General features: G+C 49.0%; 1 protein-coding gene across 3 annotated transcripts in view; it reads right to left on the bottom strand.

Annotated features, from left to right (window-relative positions):
- Positions 1-938: 938 nt before the first annotated feature.
- Positions 939-19,018, bottom strand: part of AATF (apoptosis antagonizing transcription factor) — a 46,953-nt gene continuing 28,873 nt past the window's right edge. The window contains exons 9-13 of one of the 3 annotated variants that reach the window (XR_015278486.1): positions 16,919-16,986; positions 15,668-15,748; positions 12,743-12,814; positions 1,670-3,464; positions 939-1,621 (exon numbers count right to left, since the gene is read on the bottom strand). Coding sequence is in view for 1 of the 3 variants with exons in the window: in XM_086859364.1 (XP_086715490.1) it covers positions 3,401-3,464; positions 12,743-12,814; positions 15,668-15,748; positions 16,919-16,986 (285 nt within the window). In the remaining 2 variants the exon portion in view is untranslated. Of the gene's footprint in view, positions 3,465-8,573; positions 10,104-10,143; positions 12,815-15,667; positions 15,749-16,918; positions 16,987-19,018 lie in introns of those variants that run through there. The other 2 variants (XM_086859364.1, XR_015278487.1) reach the window with 2 other exon arrangements.

Here is a 19,018-nt window from a genome sequence, read left to right as displayed (position 1 = left end):
AGAGCAGCTCCCCCATTGCAGTGCTCCAGCACCGCCCCAGGCCCTGCTCACATGGGGCTAAAACAGCTCCAGAAAAACCTGTGGGGTGACATCGGGGTCTGGCCCTGGCCTGGGGGGTCTGGCCCTGCTGGGGCCCTGTGGCAGCAGCGCCTGTGATGGCCCCAGGTGTGTGGGGGGGTCACCAGGTGGGGGAAGCCCCCTGGGTACGAACGGTTCTCGCTGGTGCTGAAGTATTTCACTTACCTCAATTTCTTTTAATAAAAAGAATGAATTACAGCTCTGTTGCTGCGAGTGGAATCTGTCACCCCTGTGCTGGGGGAGCTGAGCTCTCCTTGAGGCCAGGACAGGGAGGGTTCTGTGGAACCCCTCCAGGCCAGCTCTGCCCCATCCCAGGTCCCCATTCCCCCAGGGGTCTCCTGATGGTGGCCACTCCCCAGCCCCATTCTCCATGATGTATTTTGTCATCTTTAACATCACAGTGAGTGGGACAAACAGGAAAAACCCCCAGACCTCAGTGACTGCTGCTGAGGTGGGAGACCTGTGGGACCCTCTTCCCAGGGCAGTGTATGGGCAGGGATGGTTGGACTGGATGATCTTGGAGACCCTTTCCAGCCTCACGTTGTGCCCTGGTCAGTGGAGCCTGCAGGGAAGGGACTTTGGCTAAAGGATATCCCTGGGAGCAGATCCACAACCACCCTTTGGAGGTCTCCACGTGAAAGGTGAGATTTAAATTTACCCACATGAGCCACCACAGCTCCTGCACTTGATTCTTCATGTTTCTCAAACCAGAATCCTGAGAGTTAAAATTTGGGGGGTGGTGAGGGGGCAGACCCTACTGAACTCCAGCATCACGTTTAAAACTCTTTAGCCTAAAATATCTCCATATTAAAATGCCAAGAAAAGACGTACCAAAGCTGTAAGCTCTCCAAAGCCCAAGATCAAAGTGCCATCATCTTTTAATGTAAACCTTTTGTTGCATCAACAGTCTTAAGAGGGATGAGAGACATCAAAATAAAAACTGAGACAAACTGGGGCTTTGTAGCTGTTTTTTGTTTTAGTCTCTTCTCTCAATTTGGGCCATGAAATAGGTCAGCTCCATTACTGATCAGCCTTCCCACAAATATTTAAAACAAATTGAATTGCACACCCAATACCCATCACAATTACGCCAGGCACAATAACTAAATTAGCAATTCAACAAAATAATTGGAAATGCGATTCTCTCCATTCCAGAGCCTCCCCCGGGGGTTTGGCCGATCTATGGGGGGAAAACTCTGCTTTACTAATTCTGCAGCTAATTAGAGACACACTTGTAAATGAAGTTGTTTGTCTGAAAGTTGAAATTCTTCGCTGTGGCGGGGCTGGGGGGAGAGGATTAACACAACCCTCTGTCCCTCCCTCTGCACACCCCAGTCCCCAAAACACCTCCGAGTGTTTTGCCAAGGTGTAATGCCCATTTGTGGAGGTACTAATTAGCAGCTGTATCATGAATTAATAAAGAATTAATATTCTGGTGGGGGGGGGGGAGGGAAGATCTCACTTGCTGTTAATTGGCAGCATTAGGAGAAGTGGGTGGAAATCACCCCTGGTTCTTTGTGTGTGTCCAGGGACACTCGGGGAGCTGTGCCCGTGCTGGGGACACTGCTGAGGCACAGCCCCCTGTCCCTGCTGTCCCCAGGCTCTGTCAGGTGCCACCACCACGCTGCTCCTCGGGGCTGCACTTTCCCTGCAGCACCTCCACATCCAGCCACGGCCCCTTTTCCTTGGCCTTTCCAGCAAGGTCAGAGCTGCAGCGGGGCCACATCCCCCGGGCCAGGCTGTCCCCAATGTCCCCATGTCCCAGGCTGTCCCTATGTCCCCAGGCCAGGCTGTCCCCATGTCCCAGGCTGTCCCCAATGTCCCCAGGCCAGGCTGTCCCCATGTCCCCATGTCCCAGGCTGTCCCCAATGTCCCCAGGCCAGGCTGTCTCCCAGCCCATGTCCCCATGTCCCCTGGCCAGGCTGTCCCTGTGTCCCCAGCCCAGGCTGTCCCCGTGTCCCCCAGCCCATGTCCCCGTGTCCCCAGCCCAGGTGCTGGCAGGGATGGGGATGCAGAACCGGCTGCTTCCACACTGATAAGTGAATTCCAAAGCCGTGCTTAGCGCGGCTCGGGCTCTTATCTCCTCCAACAATGCTGGCGAGAAGTTATCGCATTTAAAGTGGTTGGAATTACCCTTTTAACATTACAGCCAGAAAGAGAACAGCAAAAAGCACCGAGAGCCCCGGAGCTGCAGCTGCAGAGGATTCGGGAGAGGCAGGGGAGGCTGGCACAGCTGGGGCAGGGCTGGGATGGGCTCTGGGGGACACTGACATCCCCCACGGGCACCAGTGGCTCCTGAAATCCTGCTGCTTTTCTGCCTGGCCAGAGCTGGGGAGGGAGGAGAGGGAAGGGAAATCGATGTCCTTCCCTGGGAGCTGCAGCTCCTCTGCGAGGGAGCAGAGATTTATTCACCCCTGAAAGCTCCGCTCCACCCAAAGTCAATCCTCACCTGGCACTTGGCCTTCTGAAGGAAACCTGATGTGTTCCCACAGGGCAGGAGGGACCCTGGGGCCATTCCTGCACGGATCACCCCGGGACAAGCAGCTCCCAAACCTCTTTAATTGGGGTGCCCAAAGCCCAGCCAGGGACGGGGCAACTCTGGCACAAGGCATGGCAATCAGTGATGCCAGAGAAATCCCAGGTCTGACTGATCAGGGCAGCTCCCAAATTCCCTTTGTGGGGATTTACTGCAAAGCCCCCACATCCCTCACCTCTGTCCTGGGACCCTGCCCATGCTGGAGAAGTCCCTGGGAGCTTCCCACAGCAGCAACATCCCGGCACATCCCATGTCAGGAGCAGCAAACGTCCCTGTGTGTGCTCAGCAACCAGAACGGGAACTGGGAGCCCTGGTGCCTGCACAGGAGCACCTTTCCTCTGTTTTAAGGCCATGTTAATTATGGAAATGACATTTAAATCCTCTTGACTGGTGAAAAATGAAGTCACACACTCCCAATATGCAGCCAAGCACCAGAACAGGGCACTGAACCCCCCCAGCCCCCAAATCTCCAAGGTTTTAACACAACCAGGAGGGGATGGATTGTGTCCCTCCCCCACACTGTGCCCAGGATGAAAAATCAAGGTCAGGAATTGAAAGGGAATAGTTAAAAATGGATTGTCTTTGGGAGGAAGCACTCCAGGCTGGACAGGGGGTATTCAGCCAGGCTCACTCTTTTCTCTGACTTCACAGGGTTTGATGCTCCTTCAGGGAGGATTTTAGGGACAAAGCAGAGGCTGGAGAGAGCTGGCTCTGCTCCTGGGCAGCCTGAGGGAGCAGCTGAGGGCAGAACCAGCTGGGAGAACACCAGCAGCTCAACCCCAGATCCTAATTCTGCTCCAGCTCTTCTCCGTTCCTGACTTTTCCAAACAGCGACCGATAAAGCTCCGTCCTGGGAAAAAAAAAGATGGAGAGGGAAAAGTTACTTTTCAAGGTCAGAATGGAAGCAAAAGGCTGCCACAAAACCTCCACTCCTTCCATAGGAAAGGCCTCATGTAATTAAAAATGCATTTGAGAATCTTTATTAATAAATACAGGCGGGGGGGGAAACTTGTGTGAGCCCAATCCCAGGCAGGACAGAAATATGGAAATATTCCAGTGTGGCTGGATATTGCATCTCCAGAGAATGAGGGTTTCTATAAGTTTGCCCTTTACAGACAGGCTCTTCAAGTAAGAAAACAAGATTGAATATTTTAATAGGATGTACGGGGCTGTGAGGAGGATTCAATCACACAGCCAACGTGGGGCTGTAATTTAGTTTTCATACATTTTCTTGGACAGTACTTGAAAAACAATGAAAATGACCCAGCAACAAGATTCCAATTAATATCCCATGTGCAGCAATTCTGATAACAGGAGCAAATTTCCCTATAAAAAAAAAAAAAAAAAAAAAAAAAAAAGTGGGTATTTATCTTTAATTTTAGAACCAGAGAACGTGAGCTGGGGGAAAGGAGGGATTCTTATAAACCAGGCATGGAGGGAAAAGCAGGGCAAGAGCTGGATTTTCTCTACCTGCAGCTCCTAAAGCCTGTGGTGGGTGCACAGATGGGGTTTTCCCTTCCAAGCACAGCAATATTTGGGTTTGGGCCCCATCCCTGCTTGCAGACACCTCCATGGGATATTCCCTGTCAGCTTCCAAAGGAGGAATTCCATGTCCAGCAAAGAAGGCAGAACTTCCCCAGGAAGTGAAGGAATGAAGTCTCAGTGCCAGCAGTGCAGGATGGACGGACAAAGTTTTGTGCTGCCCGCAGGGAACAGCCTCAAACCCTCCTCAAAAACCACCCTAAAGGAATTTGGGAAATTCCAGAGGAGTCTTGCTCCTCTCTCCAGGCTCTCTAGGCCCTTCCCCTTTCACATTCATTTGTTTTTTCCATCCCCAGGTGCCCATTTTGGGGAACCCCATGGGAATTACTGAAAGAGGGCAAAGCTTCTGTGTCTGTCTCATGAGCAGCTAAACCCCAAAGGTGCTGCTCTGCAGCTGCCTTGGCCTTTCCTGCTGGGGGAGAACCCAGGAGGAGAATTCCTCAGGTTTTTGTCTTCATTTCTGTGGGTTTGATGTTCTCCTGTGGGTGCAGGAGTTCAGGGATTGACGCTGAATTTGCTCCAATCCCACAGATTTGAAATAAACAGCGATTTTTCAGCAAGCAGGGCCCAGGGAGGCTTCAAGGAAGAATTTGTCTTTGCTGGCAGAGCAATGTTTGCTGGCACTGACAGGCTGTGACATGGAAACTCCAGGCTGGGGGGTCAGGGGGATTCCCTCACCCTCCCAGGAATGGCACTGGCAAAAGGAATGGGATGAAATAAAATCCCAATGGATCTGCCTGGATAATGACACAGCAGGGACAGACACAGATGAGAGAGGGAGAGAAATCAGGTAACCCCAGCACCCCCAAAACAGGGCAAATATTTCACCCTGAAAATAAAATATGAAATATTAAATAACCCAGCCCTTTCCCCCCTCTCCTCATCAGCCAAGCTCCCTTTCTCTTCCAGCCTCTCCCCTCAGCAGGATTTAACCATGCAGAGAGTAAAACTCATCAATCCTCCAGGTTTAACCTTGTCTGTGTTTCAATTCACCAGGGTAAGTGCAGATTTTAATACTTTCAGCCCCCTTCAGGCGATGCATAATGAACTTGGATTTTGGTTAAAAAAATATCAAATTTCTCTCCTCCACCCAGAGATATTAAACAGCAGACTTGAGGCAGAGGGTTGAAACACCCAGTGCTACCTGGAGCTGGGGGAAAGGTGACTTCAGCACCAGGAGTGCAGCCTGTGCTGAGGAATAACCTGGCCAGGTAATTAACACAACTTCCACCTCAGCTACAGCCAGAGCAGGTCGATACAGGGGTCTTCCCTGAATTAAAATTTAACTTACCCTTTATTGCAACCCACAAAAGCAAGTAATGAGCACTAACATTTTTATTTCTTTTAAACTGTCATTTAGGCTGTAGAGGGGATAATTACCTATTTCCACTGTAGTAAGGTTTTATCACCCTTAGTGAGGCATTTTCTAATTTAATATTTTTACTGTATTATCATAAAACCTGTTTCTGGAAAAAATGATCAGGAACCACACAGCCATTTGCCATAAAACATGTGTGTGTAAGTACCTTGGCTTAATTATTTATGCATCTCTTCCAGAGACAGGGGATGGCACGTGGCACCTCCCCACCAGGACACTGCTGCTTCCAGGTCAATAATATCAGTTTTAAAAATGAAATAAAAGCAGCTCCAGCCAGTCCAGGTGGTGAGCTGGGGTGCTGAGAGTGGTTCTTCCCCCTCCAAATCCCAGGTGTTGCCACCACAGACATTTTATAGGCAAAACAGAGAGAAAGGAGTGCCCTGGATGAATATTAATAGCTGCAGCACATTTCATAAATCTCTATGAAGCATCAAAATATAAATCACAAAACCTCTCAGCAGATCCCCAGGAATCTCCTCTGCCCCCCTGCAGCAGCACCAAAGACTCAGAGAGGAAACCAAACACGGGAGGGGGCAGCCAGTGCTGGGCTGTTCTGGGTAATTACAGTCATGTTATTTCCTTTTTTAAAACACAGTTCTGTAAATCAGTAGAAGAACAATATCAAGGGGAACAATTCAGTTTCTAGGGGGTGTTTTTTTTTTTATTAAAATAGCAACAGTGCTCCAGTCACTGCTGTGCTCTTTAGTAAAAATACCCTCCAACCAACTTCTCTGCCTTTCCCCAAGTACCTTTTACTTCTTCTCTTCTCCTACCCCCCAAAAAAAGACAATTTAGAATATGCCACAAGCAGTACTGAAATGAGTACATCCCCCATTCCTAATGCCATCCTCTGCTGGGAACTATGAATTTCTAATTCACAAAAACTGGAAAAGATGGAACATAAACACCCGTGGAAAACACACAGCTCCTGATGGAATCTGAAGTTTCCTTGGAAAACTTTCTGTGTGCCAGACTGGCTCAGCTGGTCAGAGCAGGTAACACCAGGTTTGGGGGTTCAGCCCATGGGTGGATCATGCACTGAAGAATTGGATTTGATGACCCATGTGGGTCCCTTCCAACTCAGAACATTCTGTGAAATGTTTTGTCCAGTGGTGTGAAATTCAGATTAAAGTGCCCAGCAAGCAGGAAGAGACAAAACAAAGCTGAAACCTTAAATTTCTCAATAAAAATGAATATTTCTCTTACAAAATGAAATGAAAGGACCAGGAATTCCAGGTGAACTTGGTATGCTCAGTGCCCAGGGGATTTTACCCACTCCAAATCCCAGGTATTGCTGCTCCACACCAGGAAGGCAAAACAGGCTGAAATCATTTATTCCCAGTTTCTACCCAAAGGTTGAACCAGCCCCAATTCCCAGCAAGAGGGCTCTGCTGTGCATTCCCACAGCTCCCAGCACACATTCCCTGCCCCAGCATTCCCAGATGGGATCACTGGGATGGGGTTAAAGGGGCTGTGGGGCTGCTGCAGCCCCAGGAGGTGGCACTCACCCTCTTCCCAAAATTCCAGCCAGAAATCCCAGGAGGCTCACAAAAGGCTCCTGCAATCCCCTCCCTCCCAGGCAGGTCGGGATCGGGTCCTTTGTGCCTCTGCAGATGCTTTTAGCTTTAAATTACGGGAGGTGACATGTGACCTCTGGCTCGTCCCCTGGGGGCAGCCAGGGTTTATAAATATTTCACAGAGCTGGTTCTGGCCCTAAACAAAGGCACATCTGGAGGGGCTGGATGTGGGGATGGGGTGAGGAGAGGGGGACAGCAGAGGGATGGAGCTCAAGGCACCATCCCCAGCCATAACCAGGCCTGGGCTCCATCCCTGCACCAATTCCAACATTCCAGCAGCACTCGGCCTCCTGCCCCGAGCTCACAGACACGGAGCACTGCTGGAACCTCTCTCACCCTGGTTTTGGTCCCAATCCCATTTCCACAGGAGCTTTTGTAGCACAAAGCACAGAAGATGCAGAGAACCAGCAAACACAGGGAGGGGCAGACACCTCCAGGCTGCTCCACTGGCTCGTGCTCCAGCAGCTCCAAATTCCCCAGGAAATCCATCAAGTGTCGCTTTCCCAGGCTGGTTTGGGATGGGTATTTGAGCAGGGCAGGCTCTGGGATGCTGCTGGGAAGTGCCCTGTGCAGAGGGAACCGTTCTTTGTGCTCCTCATATTCCGAGGACGATTTCCCTCTTTCACAGCTTGCCTGTTTTATAACAGATTTGATGCAGGAGAAGACAAATTGTCTCACAAAGGAAAAACGACAAATCATCTCGCAGCCCTTAACAGGTTATTTTTTTTCCCCTTTTAAGAAAGAAATTTCCATACCAGAGGTGCCTGTCTTCTTGCCAGGGATGTCAAACATCAGCTGTGGGGACAGGATGATTCCAGCCCAGTGCCAGCAGCTGAAGCCACAGGACCCTGTGCAGCCCTTCCAAAAGCCCTGGATGAGGGACACGGGTGCCACACTGCACCTCCAGGGGCTCACCAAGCCATAGGCTGCAGGGATTTTAAATACAACTAAATCAGGCACAAAGAGAGGAAATCTCAAGGCCAGGCTGGACACTGGGGCTTGGAGCAGCCTGGGTCAGGGGGAGGTGTCCCAAACCAGTCTGGGATTCTGGGATTCTATGGTACCAAAGCTGTGGTGCCTCAGGATCAATCCAAGCAGGTTTAGTGGCACAGGACAACGTTTCTCCTTTGGTTCCTGAGTGCCCTCCATGCTCCTGCTACTCCCTTTGTTTCCTACAGCAAAGCCAAAGCAGGACATCCTTTCTTCCAGGCTGGGCCTAAACAAACCTGGAGGCATTTTGCTCACACCAGCAGGGTCAGTGGGGTTTGTGCCATGCAGCACAGGAGCTGCTGGCTCAGTTCTTCCATCTGGAAGGGCTTTGCTTCCTCCCAGGAATTCTGTGGTGGTGAACACCCTGGATTGACAATCGCCGTGCCCAAATTCCTCCATTAATCTGCTCTCATGGTGTTTTAATACCCCAAGTACAAAGTGAGCCAAGTTAAAGGCTGGTATCTCACCAACCTTTTTTTTTTTTCCATTTTTTTTTATTAAACTCTTATGTCATATGAGTAAATTAATCTTTTAATACCAGGATTTCCTGCTACGTACCCCCCTCTGCTTGCGAGACGCTCTGTGACAAAGCAAGTGCACTAAAGGGAGAATGCTGATTGGGAAAATGCACAGGGCCTGGCTGGATCCAAGGGAAAGGCTCTAATCCAAACCTCACTGGCAGCTGGATAATCTGGGTGTTAATTCAGCCTCCCAGCAGGCAGCACTCTGCTCCTGCAGGAGCAGCACTGGGCTGGAGGCTGCTGTGCCACGCAGGACCCCGGGTTCATTTCCAGCACTGGGATGTGGGATTTAAGGAAGAGATTCCCACCTCACGTTGTGGTGACACTGCATAGCTTGGCACAGTCCCATCAGAGCCATCTTCTTCCCTCTGATTTGGCTCATGAAGGATGCAAATTCCTCCTCCCTAATGAGGATCCACTTGCCGAGGCATAAACCAACCTGTATAAAATGGGATCTATTCCCCCACCTTCCCCCAGCTGTAAATCCCCATCTGCAATTCCAGCTTGTCCCTCGTGTCCTGCCTGACTTTCCTGCAGAAAAGGCTCCCTCAGAGCCCTGGGTGCCAGGTTTAATGATGATGTATGGGTGCCCCTGCCCTCGGGGGGTGCGGGGAGGGGTCACTCGTGTGACACCGCCTGCCTGGGTATCAACAGCAAATTATAAACCGTGTCAATCCCAGCTAATGCAAAGCTGTAATCCTCTTTAACAAGAGATCAAATCAGTGCCATGAGTTATGTTCATTCTGTAATCTGATAAGAAATAGAGTGAGCCTCTAATAAAAGAGTAATGAGAGCCCTTAATGATGCTGTTAAAAGGTAGCGCCAGTTAAAATATTGCTGTTGTTCCAGCTGATTAGATCACTGTTGCATATTTGCACAATCTTGTTTTACCTGCCAGAATAACCTGAGTTGTCTTGGGAGATAAAGGTGTTTGGACCAAACATCTGTGTCCTTAGAGGATGTCTCTTCCTGCAAGTTACTGTTCTCCAGAGGTGAAATCAGGGCGTTCATCAGACTTTGCAGCGATGTGACACCAGCCCTTGTTTCAGTGTTTGCTCCCCTCACTCGGGGCCAGTGCAGAGACCTGAGGGTTTGTGTGTCACAGCTGCCACAGGATAAACCCCAAATGCACACCCAGCTCTGCCAGGAACACAGCCTGGCCTGGGAGTTGGATCCACCCCTCACCTGCCCTCAGCCTGCAGGTCTCCAGGGGCAATCCAGGGGCAATCCTGAGCCTCAGCTTGTCCAGAAATAAATACATGGATCTGGCACAGGAGCTCTGTGCAAGTGCACACACATCTGAGCTGCCAAAAGAGGAGGCCTTCAGGGTAATGACTGCACAGAAGGTCTGGGTTCAACCTCAGCTCCAGCCCAGTCCTGGGTGGGATCTTTAGGAATCCCCTGAGGCTCTTGTCTCAAGGATCTCTGGAGCCAAAAGCCTGTGGAGATTGAGGCTGTCACCTCTCTGTGCCCCATTTCACCTCTCTGTGCCCCATTTCACCTCTCTGTGCCCCATTTCACCTCTCTGTGCCCCATTTCCCAAAGCAAAGACTGGCCTGCTCCCACCCTGCTGCTCAAGGTGCTACTGAAGGATCCCTGACCTGACGATGGCAAAAACCTATTGCAAGGGAAGTCCAAGAAGGGGAAACCACATGAGGCCACCCTCAAAGCCAGGAGAAACCACAACCAACCTTGTCCTGCCCCAGACAGCTCCTCTCTCCTCTGGACAACCCCAGACCACACTCCCAGCTTTGCCTTTGGGTTCCTTGTCCCAAGGCAGAGCATTTACACAGCAGTGACCTTGGGCCGATTAGAAAAACCTCGGCCCACGAGGACAATAAATGTGTTAAAGTCTATAAACACAGACCCCAAGGTAACCATAAAAATCACTGCCCAGTGTGTGTTTTAAAATACTACCAGAGAGGGGTTAAAAGGGAGGAGGGCTGGAGGCCACCAGTGCCCCACACATTACAACATAAAAGATGTGAGCAGGAGGTTAAAGAGCCCTGCCCATGCTTGGGGTGCCTGGAAATCGGGCAAGGGGAAGATTAATGCCTCCAGCAATTCTGTCATCCCAACCAGCAGCAAGAGTCAGGCAGAAAGTGGCAGGGATGTTGACAAAGGAAGCTCTTTGACTTGTGTGCTTCCCTTCTCGAATTCAGGCTGTAAAATCTGGAGTGATCCCCTTCTCCTGGCAGTGCTCAGGCTGCTTCTCCCCACAGGGATTTCTTTTCTTTCTGTTTGCACAGCCAAGGAAGAACCAGAACCACAGCACCGCTCACTCCCTGCACTCTGCACCGCCCCCAAGCTCACCCACACCTGCAGATACATATTTATTTATGTACTGCTGCCTTCCTGCCCCTGTGGCCACTGGTAAAACTCAGAGGGAAAGCTCTGCCAGCTGTTTCTACATCCATTTTATACACTGGCACTGGGAAATCTCTCTCACTACAGCACAGTGCCCTGTTGATCACAGATGTATTCATTTTGGGGTCATGCTTTTTAAGTGCCCAGCCAGAAAAAAAATAAAACTCAGAGCACACTCTGTGAAGTGTACATGTGCATTTTCAATCCAGTAATTCATACCTGCAAACAATAAAATCATCTGCTTCTGCCACAAAGGGAAGCTGCTATCACTGCTGCTTCCCTCTCCAGCACACAAGCATGGCCTGTTCTGTTTAATTCACCTGCAGATGTTGAATTCCTCTTGCCCTGTGTGGTCTGGCTGTGTGCTGGACAGAGGTTTTGTGGCTCGTGCCAAGGGCAGGGACATTTAACCAGAGAGGTGGAGCTGACCCCAGAGAGCAGCTCTGATTTTCAAACAAACGACTGAGAGCAGCAGATCTCTTCACTTGGGGAGAGCTGAACCAAAACACCTCCAAAAGTCCTCATTTTCAGACCCCACTGCAGTGTTTTGGATGTGTTTTGTGTATGGATGCAGACACAAATGGTGGAAACTGGGCACGAAGACAAAAAGTAACACCCAGCTTTTCACAAGAATTCCCACTCAAATGTGCAAGGGCTGCTGCAAAGAGGAAGCAAGAACCTGTTCCCACCTGAAACACCTCAAGAAATTATGGTCCTAAATTACAGCAGAGGGAAATTTAAGCTAAACATTAGGAGGCTGGAGGAATGGCTTGGAGCCCACCATATTTCTTTTTGTGGTGAGAGGACTGAAAAATCAGAGCAGCTGGGGCTTTGCTTTGAAAAAAAAAAAGTTAAAAAGGAGAGGGAAAAAAACCCAGAGTAAAACAACTCTGAGAAAGATGCACTGATGAGACAGCACAGGTCCTGTGAACACAAAACTTCTCATCCATAAGTTCTTGCAATCCCCCAAAAGGCAGCAGCAAGAGAGCAGCAGGTATTTGGTTTCCATTTCACAAACAGACAAATAACATCTCTCCCTCACAAAGCACAAACATGTTCCACAACCCAAGGGAAAGATGTTTCTCAAGCTTTCTCTGTCCATTCACTGGAAAAATTATTCCACCTCCTTTTCACAAGCAGATTTGGGGTTAAAGTGCATTGCCAAAGAAATATGGGTGGCTGTGTGGGAGAGCTGCCTGGTGACTATGCACAAAACTTCACTGGTGCTTTCTTTACTAATTACTACATTAAAACATTATAGTCTTCCAATAAAATCCTTTACTCTTTAAACAGAGATAAACACAAGCAGCATAAAAGTCTTGAGTGAATCTTGGAGAATTATTCCATTTATTAACTGAGCTAAGAAACTGCACATTAACCAGAATACAGTTGTCATTTCTGTTAGAAGAGAAGCTCTTTTTAAGTTCTGATTCTACCTGAAGACACCAGGTAGACCAGTATTTCCAAACTAATTCCATAAAACAGGGAAATTTCAAAATGGGAGGAGTTCTAAAGCAGCAACCAAAACGTAGGTGCTGAGATTTATGACAACTTCTCATTTGGTGTCACAGTAATTACAGAGTGAAAGCTCAGCCAGGCTGCCAGGACAGATGTGACCAAGACACCCAGGCTATGATGCCAGTGACAAATGGGGAACTGATAAGAAGGAATGGAGAGGGTGACAGGCTGAAGAACAGGTCAATACCACGCTGTCATGGAGCCATTTGAGAAACATAATTAATCTTGTACTCACCTGGCATCATCATTCATTGTGCACTGGTCAATAGGTGCCATGAAGCTCACCAGCTTGCTGTGGACATGGTACCTGAGGAGAGCAGCAGGCAGCACATCAGGAGCTGCTCAAGAGCAGGAAATGCTGCCTGCCTGCCCAGGAACAGCCCAGCTCCCCCAGGGAAAGCAGGGCTGGCCTGGGGGCTGATCCCTAAGGAGTGGCCAGCTGGAGCTGGCAATTCCCCCTCCCCTCTCAGAACAGGAATAATCAGGTGACACAATGAACAGCAAACTCCTCATCCCAGCCAGGGCCAGCACAGCAGCAGCCACAAACTGAGCCCCAGACAGACAGCCCTGAAGGGTCAGACAGACAAACAGCCCCTCCTTCCCAGCCCTCCCTCAGCTGGCATCCTCACCCCCTGCTGACACCTGTGCCCACTGCAGGCAGCAGGAGCACCAGACCTGCTCCAGCATCCATCTGCTCAGAGCTCTGCAGGGCCCTGAAGGACACCAAAATCCCACTCTGGAGCCATTTCCAGAGCTGGAAAATCTTACCCTGAGTAACCTGCAAACAGAGCATGTTAAATCAAGGGGAGGAGGAGACAGGAGAAGGCCTGTGCACAGATGGGATGGGCCGTGTTCTCATCACCCAAACAATGCTGCAAGCTCTCCTACCCCTCCAGAAAGAGGATCTCCTTCCCATTTGCCACCCTGGGCAGGAGCCTGCAGGGATTTCGTGATTTATATTCAAGGACCAGACATAAAATCTAATAGGGTACTGAGAACCTCTGAATGAGAAGGCTTTAAACCTGTGTGCAGGGGCAGGGGATTCCAAACCCAGGTGTTTGTGTGCATTGCCTGCCTAGCCCAGCCTGAGGTGTTCCATCCAGGCTGCTGCTATTTTTAGAGCTTGACAAATAGCAGGCAAAAGGATTCACTAGCATTTGCCCAGCATCACCTTTCCACTGTGCCACCTCTGCACTCCCTTTTGTTTGCCTGTGCAGGAACCTTCCCTGATGCTGAGCTCACAGCCCCTCTCAGAAGGCTCAGCAGGCACAGCCTCACACCAGGCTTCTCTGCACCCTGCAGCCTTTGTCCTGGCTCTGGAAAGAGCTGCCCTGGTGTGATGCTGCAGGGATGGAGTCAGGAGCAGCCACAAACTACAGGGGACAGCCTGGGCTGTGCAGAGCTCCAGGGGACAGCCAGGGCTGTCCTGGCATGGGCTTGTGGCCACTCAGCCTCTGGCACCAGCTGTTTGTCCACATCTGACTGCTTTTTAAATCAGGGCTCTGAAAACCCCAGTTCAGCAGATGTGAAATATTTCACTTAGTGGAGGGAAAGACGCCCCAAGTTGCAGCAGCACAGATCAGAAAACACTGACATGTGAAAGAGGTGTGCAAACATCCCTCCTCCACAGCTCCCTCCAGCAGGTTTCTCAAGTTTGGTTTTTGGATGAACTTCTTTCCCCTCTTAGTGCCCAAATTTCCCTCATGCCAAGTGGAAGACTGGCTGCTTCTGGAAGCACCTGAAGATCCTCAGCCCCTCCAATAATCCAGCACATTGCATCCAAACTGTCTGTAATACTGAAGCTTTGCTAAAAATGAAGAATTAAGGAGAAAGATGAAACTTGGTATTATATACTTGGCTCTCCAGGATCTCAAAGTGATGAAGGCAAATTTAAGCACTGCTGTCCCAATTTTAGAGAAAGAGAAGGAAGAACAGAGGGTCAGGGATCTGCCTGGGGTGACACCAAGTCTCAGTGGGAGCACCAACTATTTAAAAACATTCATTTAGGCTCTACTTTCCTATTCTGAAAAATGTAGGAGCTTAACTGCATTTTAATCCCAAGCACAGACAATGAGACTTTCTTTCTTTTATTGTTATTTTCCCTGCAGGGTCAGTACAACTTTTAGTTAAAGAAGCCAAAAGAGGCACCTAAGATGGAAGACTAGGGGGGGAGAGCTGCTCTCCCAGGACTGCTGAAGGCACAGACTGCACACAATGAGAGACCTCCCCATTATTCCTGGAGGTTTACGAGGCTGCCTCAGTTGTGTGATGTTGTCAGGAGTTTTGACTGAATCCTGAATATATCCAATTATGTGTGATGCTGACAGAAAAGAATATTGATAGTCAATAATTATAGGCTTTTCAGGCCAACAAAGTAGCTCTTCCCTCTTTCAATAAATTATCTTATGACATCTATCTTAAAAATTGCTATGCCAGGCCAGACCCAGACTGACTCCACTGACTTTCTATCAGATGCCATCTAAACTCAGGATTTATAGTTTACTCACAAAGGATGGTTAATGTGGTGGATTTTTCAGGAAGCAGAGCAGCTTTTCAGCATCCTCCCTCCTCCACCACAAATCATGCTGATCTCAGGGAGACTCAGAGAGCTGCTCTGCAAAGGGGAAACACCCCCTGCTCTCCAGGCTGCTTCCCTTCCCACGTGGAAGATTCTTCCACTGAGTTCAACCCAAATGAGTGATCCAGGAGGGAAATGATTCAGACATGAAGGAAGCTGTGATGTCAGTTACCAGCAAAGAGGGATTTGACACCAAATTCCAACCGGCACTCAGTGAGAAATAGAGATTTACCTGAGGTATTTCTGCACAACTTCCCTTGGAGGTGCTGCCCACGTCTCAGTCAGGAAATATAAATTGCACACGAGGGGTTTATTGGCTCTCTCTGGAAATTACAGCCCCAAATGGCTCAGGGACATGTGAGCACCCTTCTCTGGAGTTTCCACAGAACCTGACTGGGGCAATGTCACCAAGCTCTTATTGCAGGCTCCATGAACATCAGCACCCAGAAATGCCCTCAAAGTCACAAATCAGCCAACATCCTCCAGAGCCAGCAGGGGTAAAACACACCCAGAGCTCTCAGACTTCCTTCTTTTTTTTAAAAAAAAAATCAGGACTTGTGTGTGCTTGCAGGTGTCACCCACCTGATTCTCCTTCCTTTGCTGGCTTTTCTGTCCACTTTCTTCTTTATTTTGCTCCGTAACTTCTGGATGGCCAACCACTGCCTGGGGAATGCAGAACAACAGCAACACAACTTCAGAGACACTCAGCACTCCCAGAAAGACTCTCTGATCCCCAACTGTATTAAAAGTTCCACTTCTCAGCCAGAACTTCCTCAAGTCAAAGAAGTTTCCAGCAGAGAAAAACTTCTCCTGGTTATAAATATTTTTTTTTAACTGAAATGAGCGTCATCTCACCTGATTTATACAATGAAAACTCGACATCAGGGAAAAAATCTAACAAAATCCAATTACTGCAATCTTAATATAATCTTAATTACTGTAATCTATTTTATTGTAAAGTCAGATAAATGTACAATGCAATCACCACTTAAATGTAATTTTGTCTATATCGTTTTAAATCACAGTGAATAGCTTTCCATAATATTCCAGACATACACAAAATAAATTTGACACATTGCACTAAAATCTGGGTGATATTTTAAAAGGAGAAAAGTTGTTTCACCATCACAAAATTTCCTGATGCATTTTCTTCCCCTCCTGATAGACAACCCCCCCCCACCCCAAAACTGTTTCAGGGAAGAGCCCAACTCCAGCTTTTCCAGCTTTCCTTGGCTTTTACACTTTTCTGAATCAGAGAAATTCCATTTCAATGTACACTGCTCATGAAGTGGCATTTGGAAGATTTCTAACTACTTTCTAACTCTAGAATTAAATAGAGAAATAAGAGCTTCACTGCATAGAATTATATTTTACTTTTGCATGCAGGGAACATCCCCTGATACTGTTTTAATTGCACAGGATCTTTTCTTACAGGAGGGATACACAGGAATTGCTTTAGCTGATGTCAGAAGGTTCACTCTTCTAAAACAACAGCAAAGCAGAGTTAACAAAGACACAAAGCCAAATTTCAGCAGTGGGCAGACGGTTTTTGTGCCACTTAGTGCTGCAGGAACCACTGAGAGACAGAAATACCTGGACCAAATCTTTCCAATGGGGAATTATCTCCAGAGGATCACACACAAACAGCTGACAAGTCAGACTGTGTGATCCATAACTCAGGAATATGTTGGAGAGGATGAGCTTCCTGCCTAATGTCATAATGCCTTTTTCCAGGTGAACTCAGGATTTTGCCCTCTGCAATGAGCTGGACTGGAAGGGCACAGGTCACTTGGCTGGGCTGAAGGCAGAGATGTCACAGCCAGTCCCACTCACCTGCCCATGGCCACCTGGTCGTTGGGGTCCAGGGAAGTGGTTTTACGCTCAATCAGCTCTCGCAGGAGCTGCAGGAAAGACAAAAATCCCACGTGAAATAAGCACAGTTGTTGTGTAGCCAGCTCCCACAGGTGAAACAGGGGCGGATGTGCAGGAAAAGCTCAGCCCCACAGGGCTCCCCCCAACTCCTGGGGAAGGGCAGGGGGAGCTGAAACAATTCCCAAACAGGAGCTGGGCAGCGATGCTTGCTCGAGGAACAGCACAGCAAAATCATTTTTATAGCTACAGCAGGAATGCTCAGGCAGCCTTTTCTATTTCCTTTCATGTCCTGAGGGCTGGGGTTTGTCCTCTTTGCTTCCTGCAGCCAAAGGATGTTGTGAACAGCCTTTTTGGATCCCTGACTGGTGCTGCGTGTTTATCACCGCTCGCTGCAAACCGTGCGTGCCATGCCTTGGGTATTGGCCAAGATATCAGCACAAGGAACAGAAATAAACCCTCCAAAACCGAGGGGAACAAACTGCTTTATGCAGCAAGCACAGACATTACTGCCTCAGCTCAGAAACACCTGAAACAGACCCACCTGGAACCAGAATCCAGGCAATTCCAGGGAAGAAAGGATGCAGGATGCTTTTCCTCCACCCTGTACCTTCCTCTCCTTCGAGGCATACATCACATTACCAGAAAAAAAAGAGTGATTCAAACATAATTAAAAACCTGACACTATTTTCTTTTTTCTACTTGCTTATTTTTGGAGATTATTACTGCTGCAATTACATTTAAAAATTCCAGGAGCCAGGCCACTGGTTTATTATCACTAGAAAACAGCAAGCTACTTCTCTGCCCTGTTTATCTGATTGATTCCCAACATCTTTCTGGCACACAATCTATCAGTTTATCTCTGCCACTTCATCACAGTCACTTCTGGCAGCTAAATACAAGATCCAAATCCAGTGTTACACAGACATACGACACAGTAAACCTGTGTAACACCGCCACTCTGCAAACAGCTGCCCTTAAGGCTAAGCAGAAATGGGATCTTGCTTTCCAGTCAATATTCTGTCAAAAGCAAGGTGGGAGGGAGGTTTGGAGCAGCAGCCACAAGTGGTGAGGAGAGGTGAGAGTGGTTTCCTCCTGCTCCAGCAGTGAGGGGTGTTTGCTGTCTCTTCTGAGGCACAGAGATGTCACACACACCCACCCTGTGCTCCCGGGGAAGCAGCAGCAGCAGCAGCGGCAGCAGCAGCAGCGGCAGCAGCGGCAGCAGCAGCAGCAGTGCATTTCCTGCAGGGCTTGGCTCCTCCTGCTGGCCCAGAAATCCAGACTGAAACACCAAGGAGTGCCCCAAGATCCTACACTTGTGCCCACTGGTGGGAGTGGGATGGGATATTGGGCAGGAATTCCTGGCTGTGAGGGTGGGCAGGCCCTGGCACAGGGTGCCCAGAGCAGCTGTGGCCGCCCCTGGATCCCTGGCAGTGCCCAAGGCCAGGCTGGACAGGGCTTGGAGCAGCCTGGGACAGGGGAAGGTGTCCCTGACTGTGATGGGCTGGAACAAGATGAGCTTTAAGGTTTCTTCCAACCCAAACCATTCCATGATTCCAAGGTGCATTTTTGGGGCAGGTTCCTAACCCTGAAGCAATTCTATTGACCTTGGGGCTGACAAGGCCTTCCAGGGCTCCAAATGTTCCCCAGTGGGACTGGGGACGCTGCCTGGGAGAGCAGAGCAAGGCAAAGATGAGGGAGAAGTAAAAAAAACAAGCAGGAGCAAGAGGGAAATTAGGAAATGGAAATAAAAGCTGTGAAGCATCTTGTTACATCTAAATAGCGAACGTCTCCGAGCTGAGGTTATAAATCATGCTAACAATGGTTACTAAAATAAAAGTGGATGTAGCCAGAGGCTACCACTGAAAAAGTCAGCCCAGGCCTGCCTGGCTGCCTTTGGTCTTTAAGGATTTGATTAGTTTTCTGCTTTCTGGTTCAGAGTCTTGCATCCAGCCCGTGCTCCAGAGCCAGCCAGGGCTCAGGATATAGAGTGAATGATAAATTCATTTACTGAATAAAGCAACACTGTTTTCCCAGCACAAGACTTAAACCACTTCCCAAACG

The sequence above is a fragment of the Cyanistes caeruleus genome, chromosome 21 (genome assembly GCF_971803275.1).
Source record: "Cyanistes caeruleus chromosome 21, bCyaCae1.hap1.1, whole genome shotgun sequence".
Taxonomy (NCBI): Eukaryota; Metazoa; Chordata; class Aves; order Passeriformes; family Paridae; genus Cyanistes; species Cyanistes caeruleus.
Note: the sequence above shows the minus strand (reverse complement) of the source record. Positions and strands in the feature narration are given on the sequence as shown.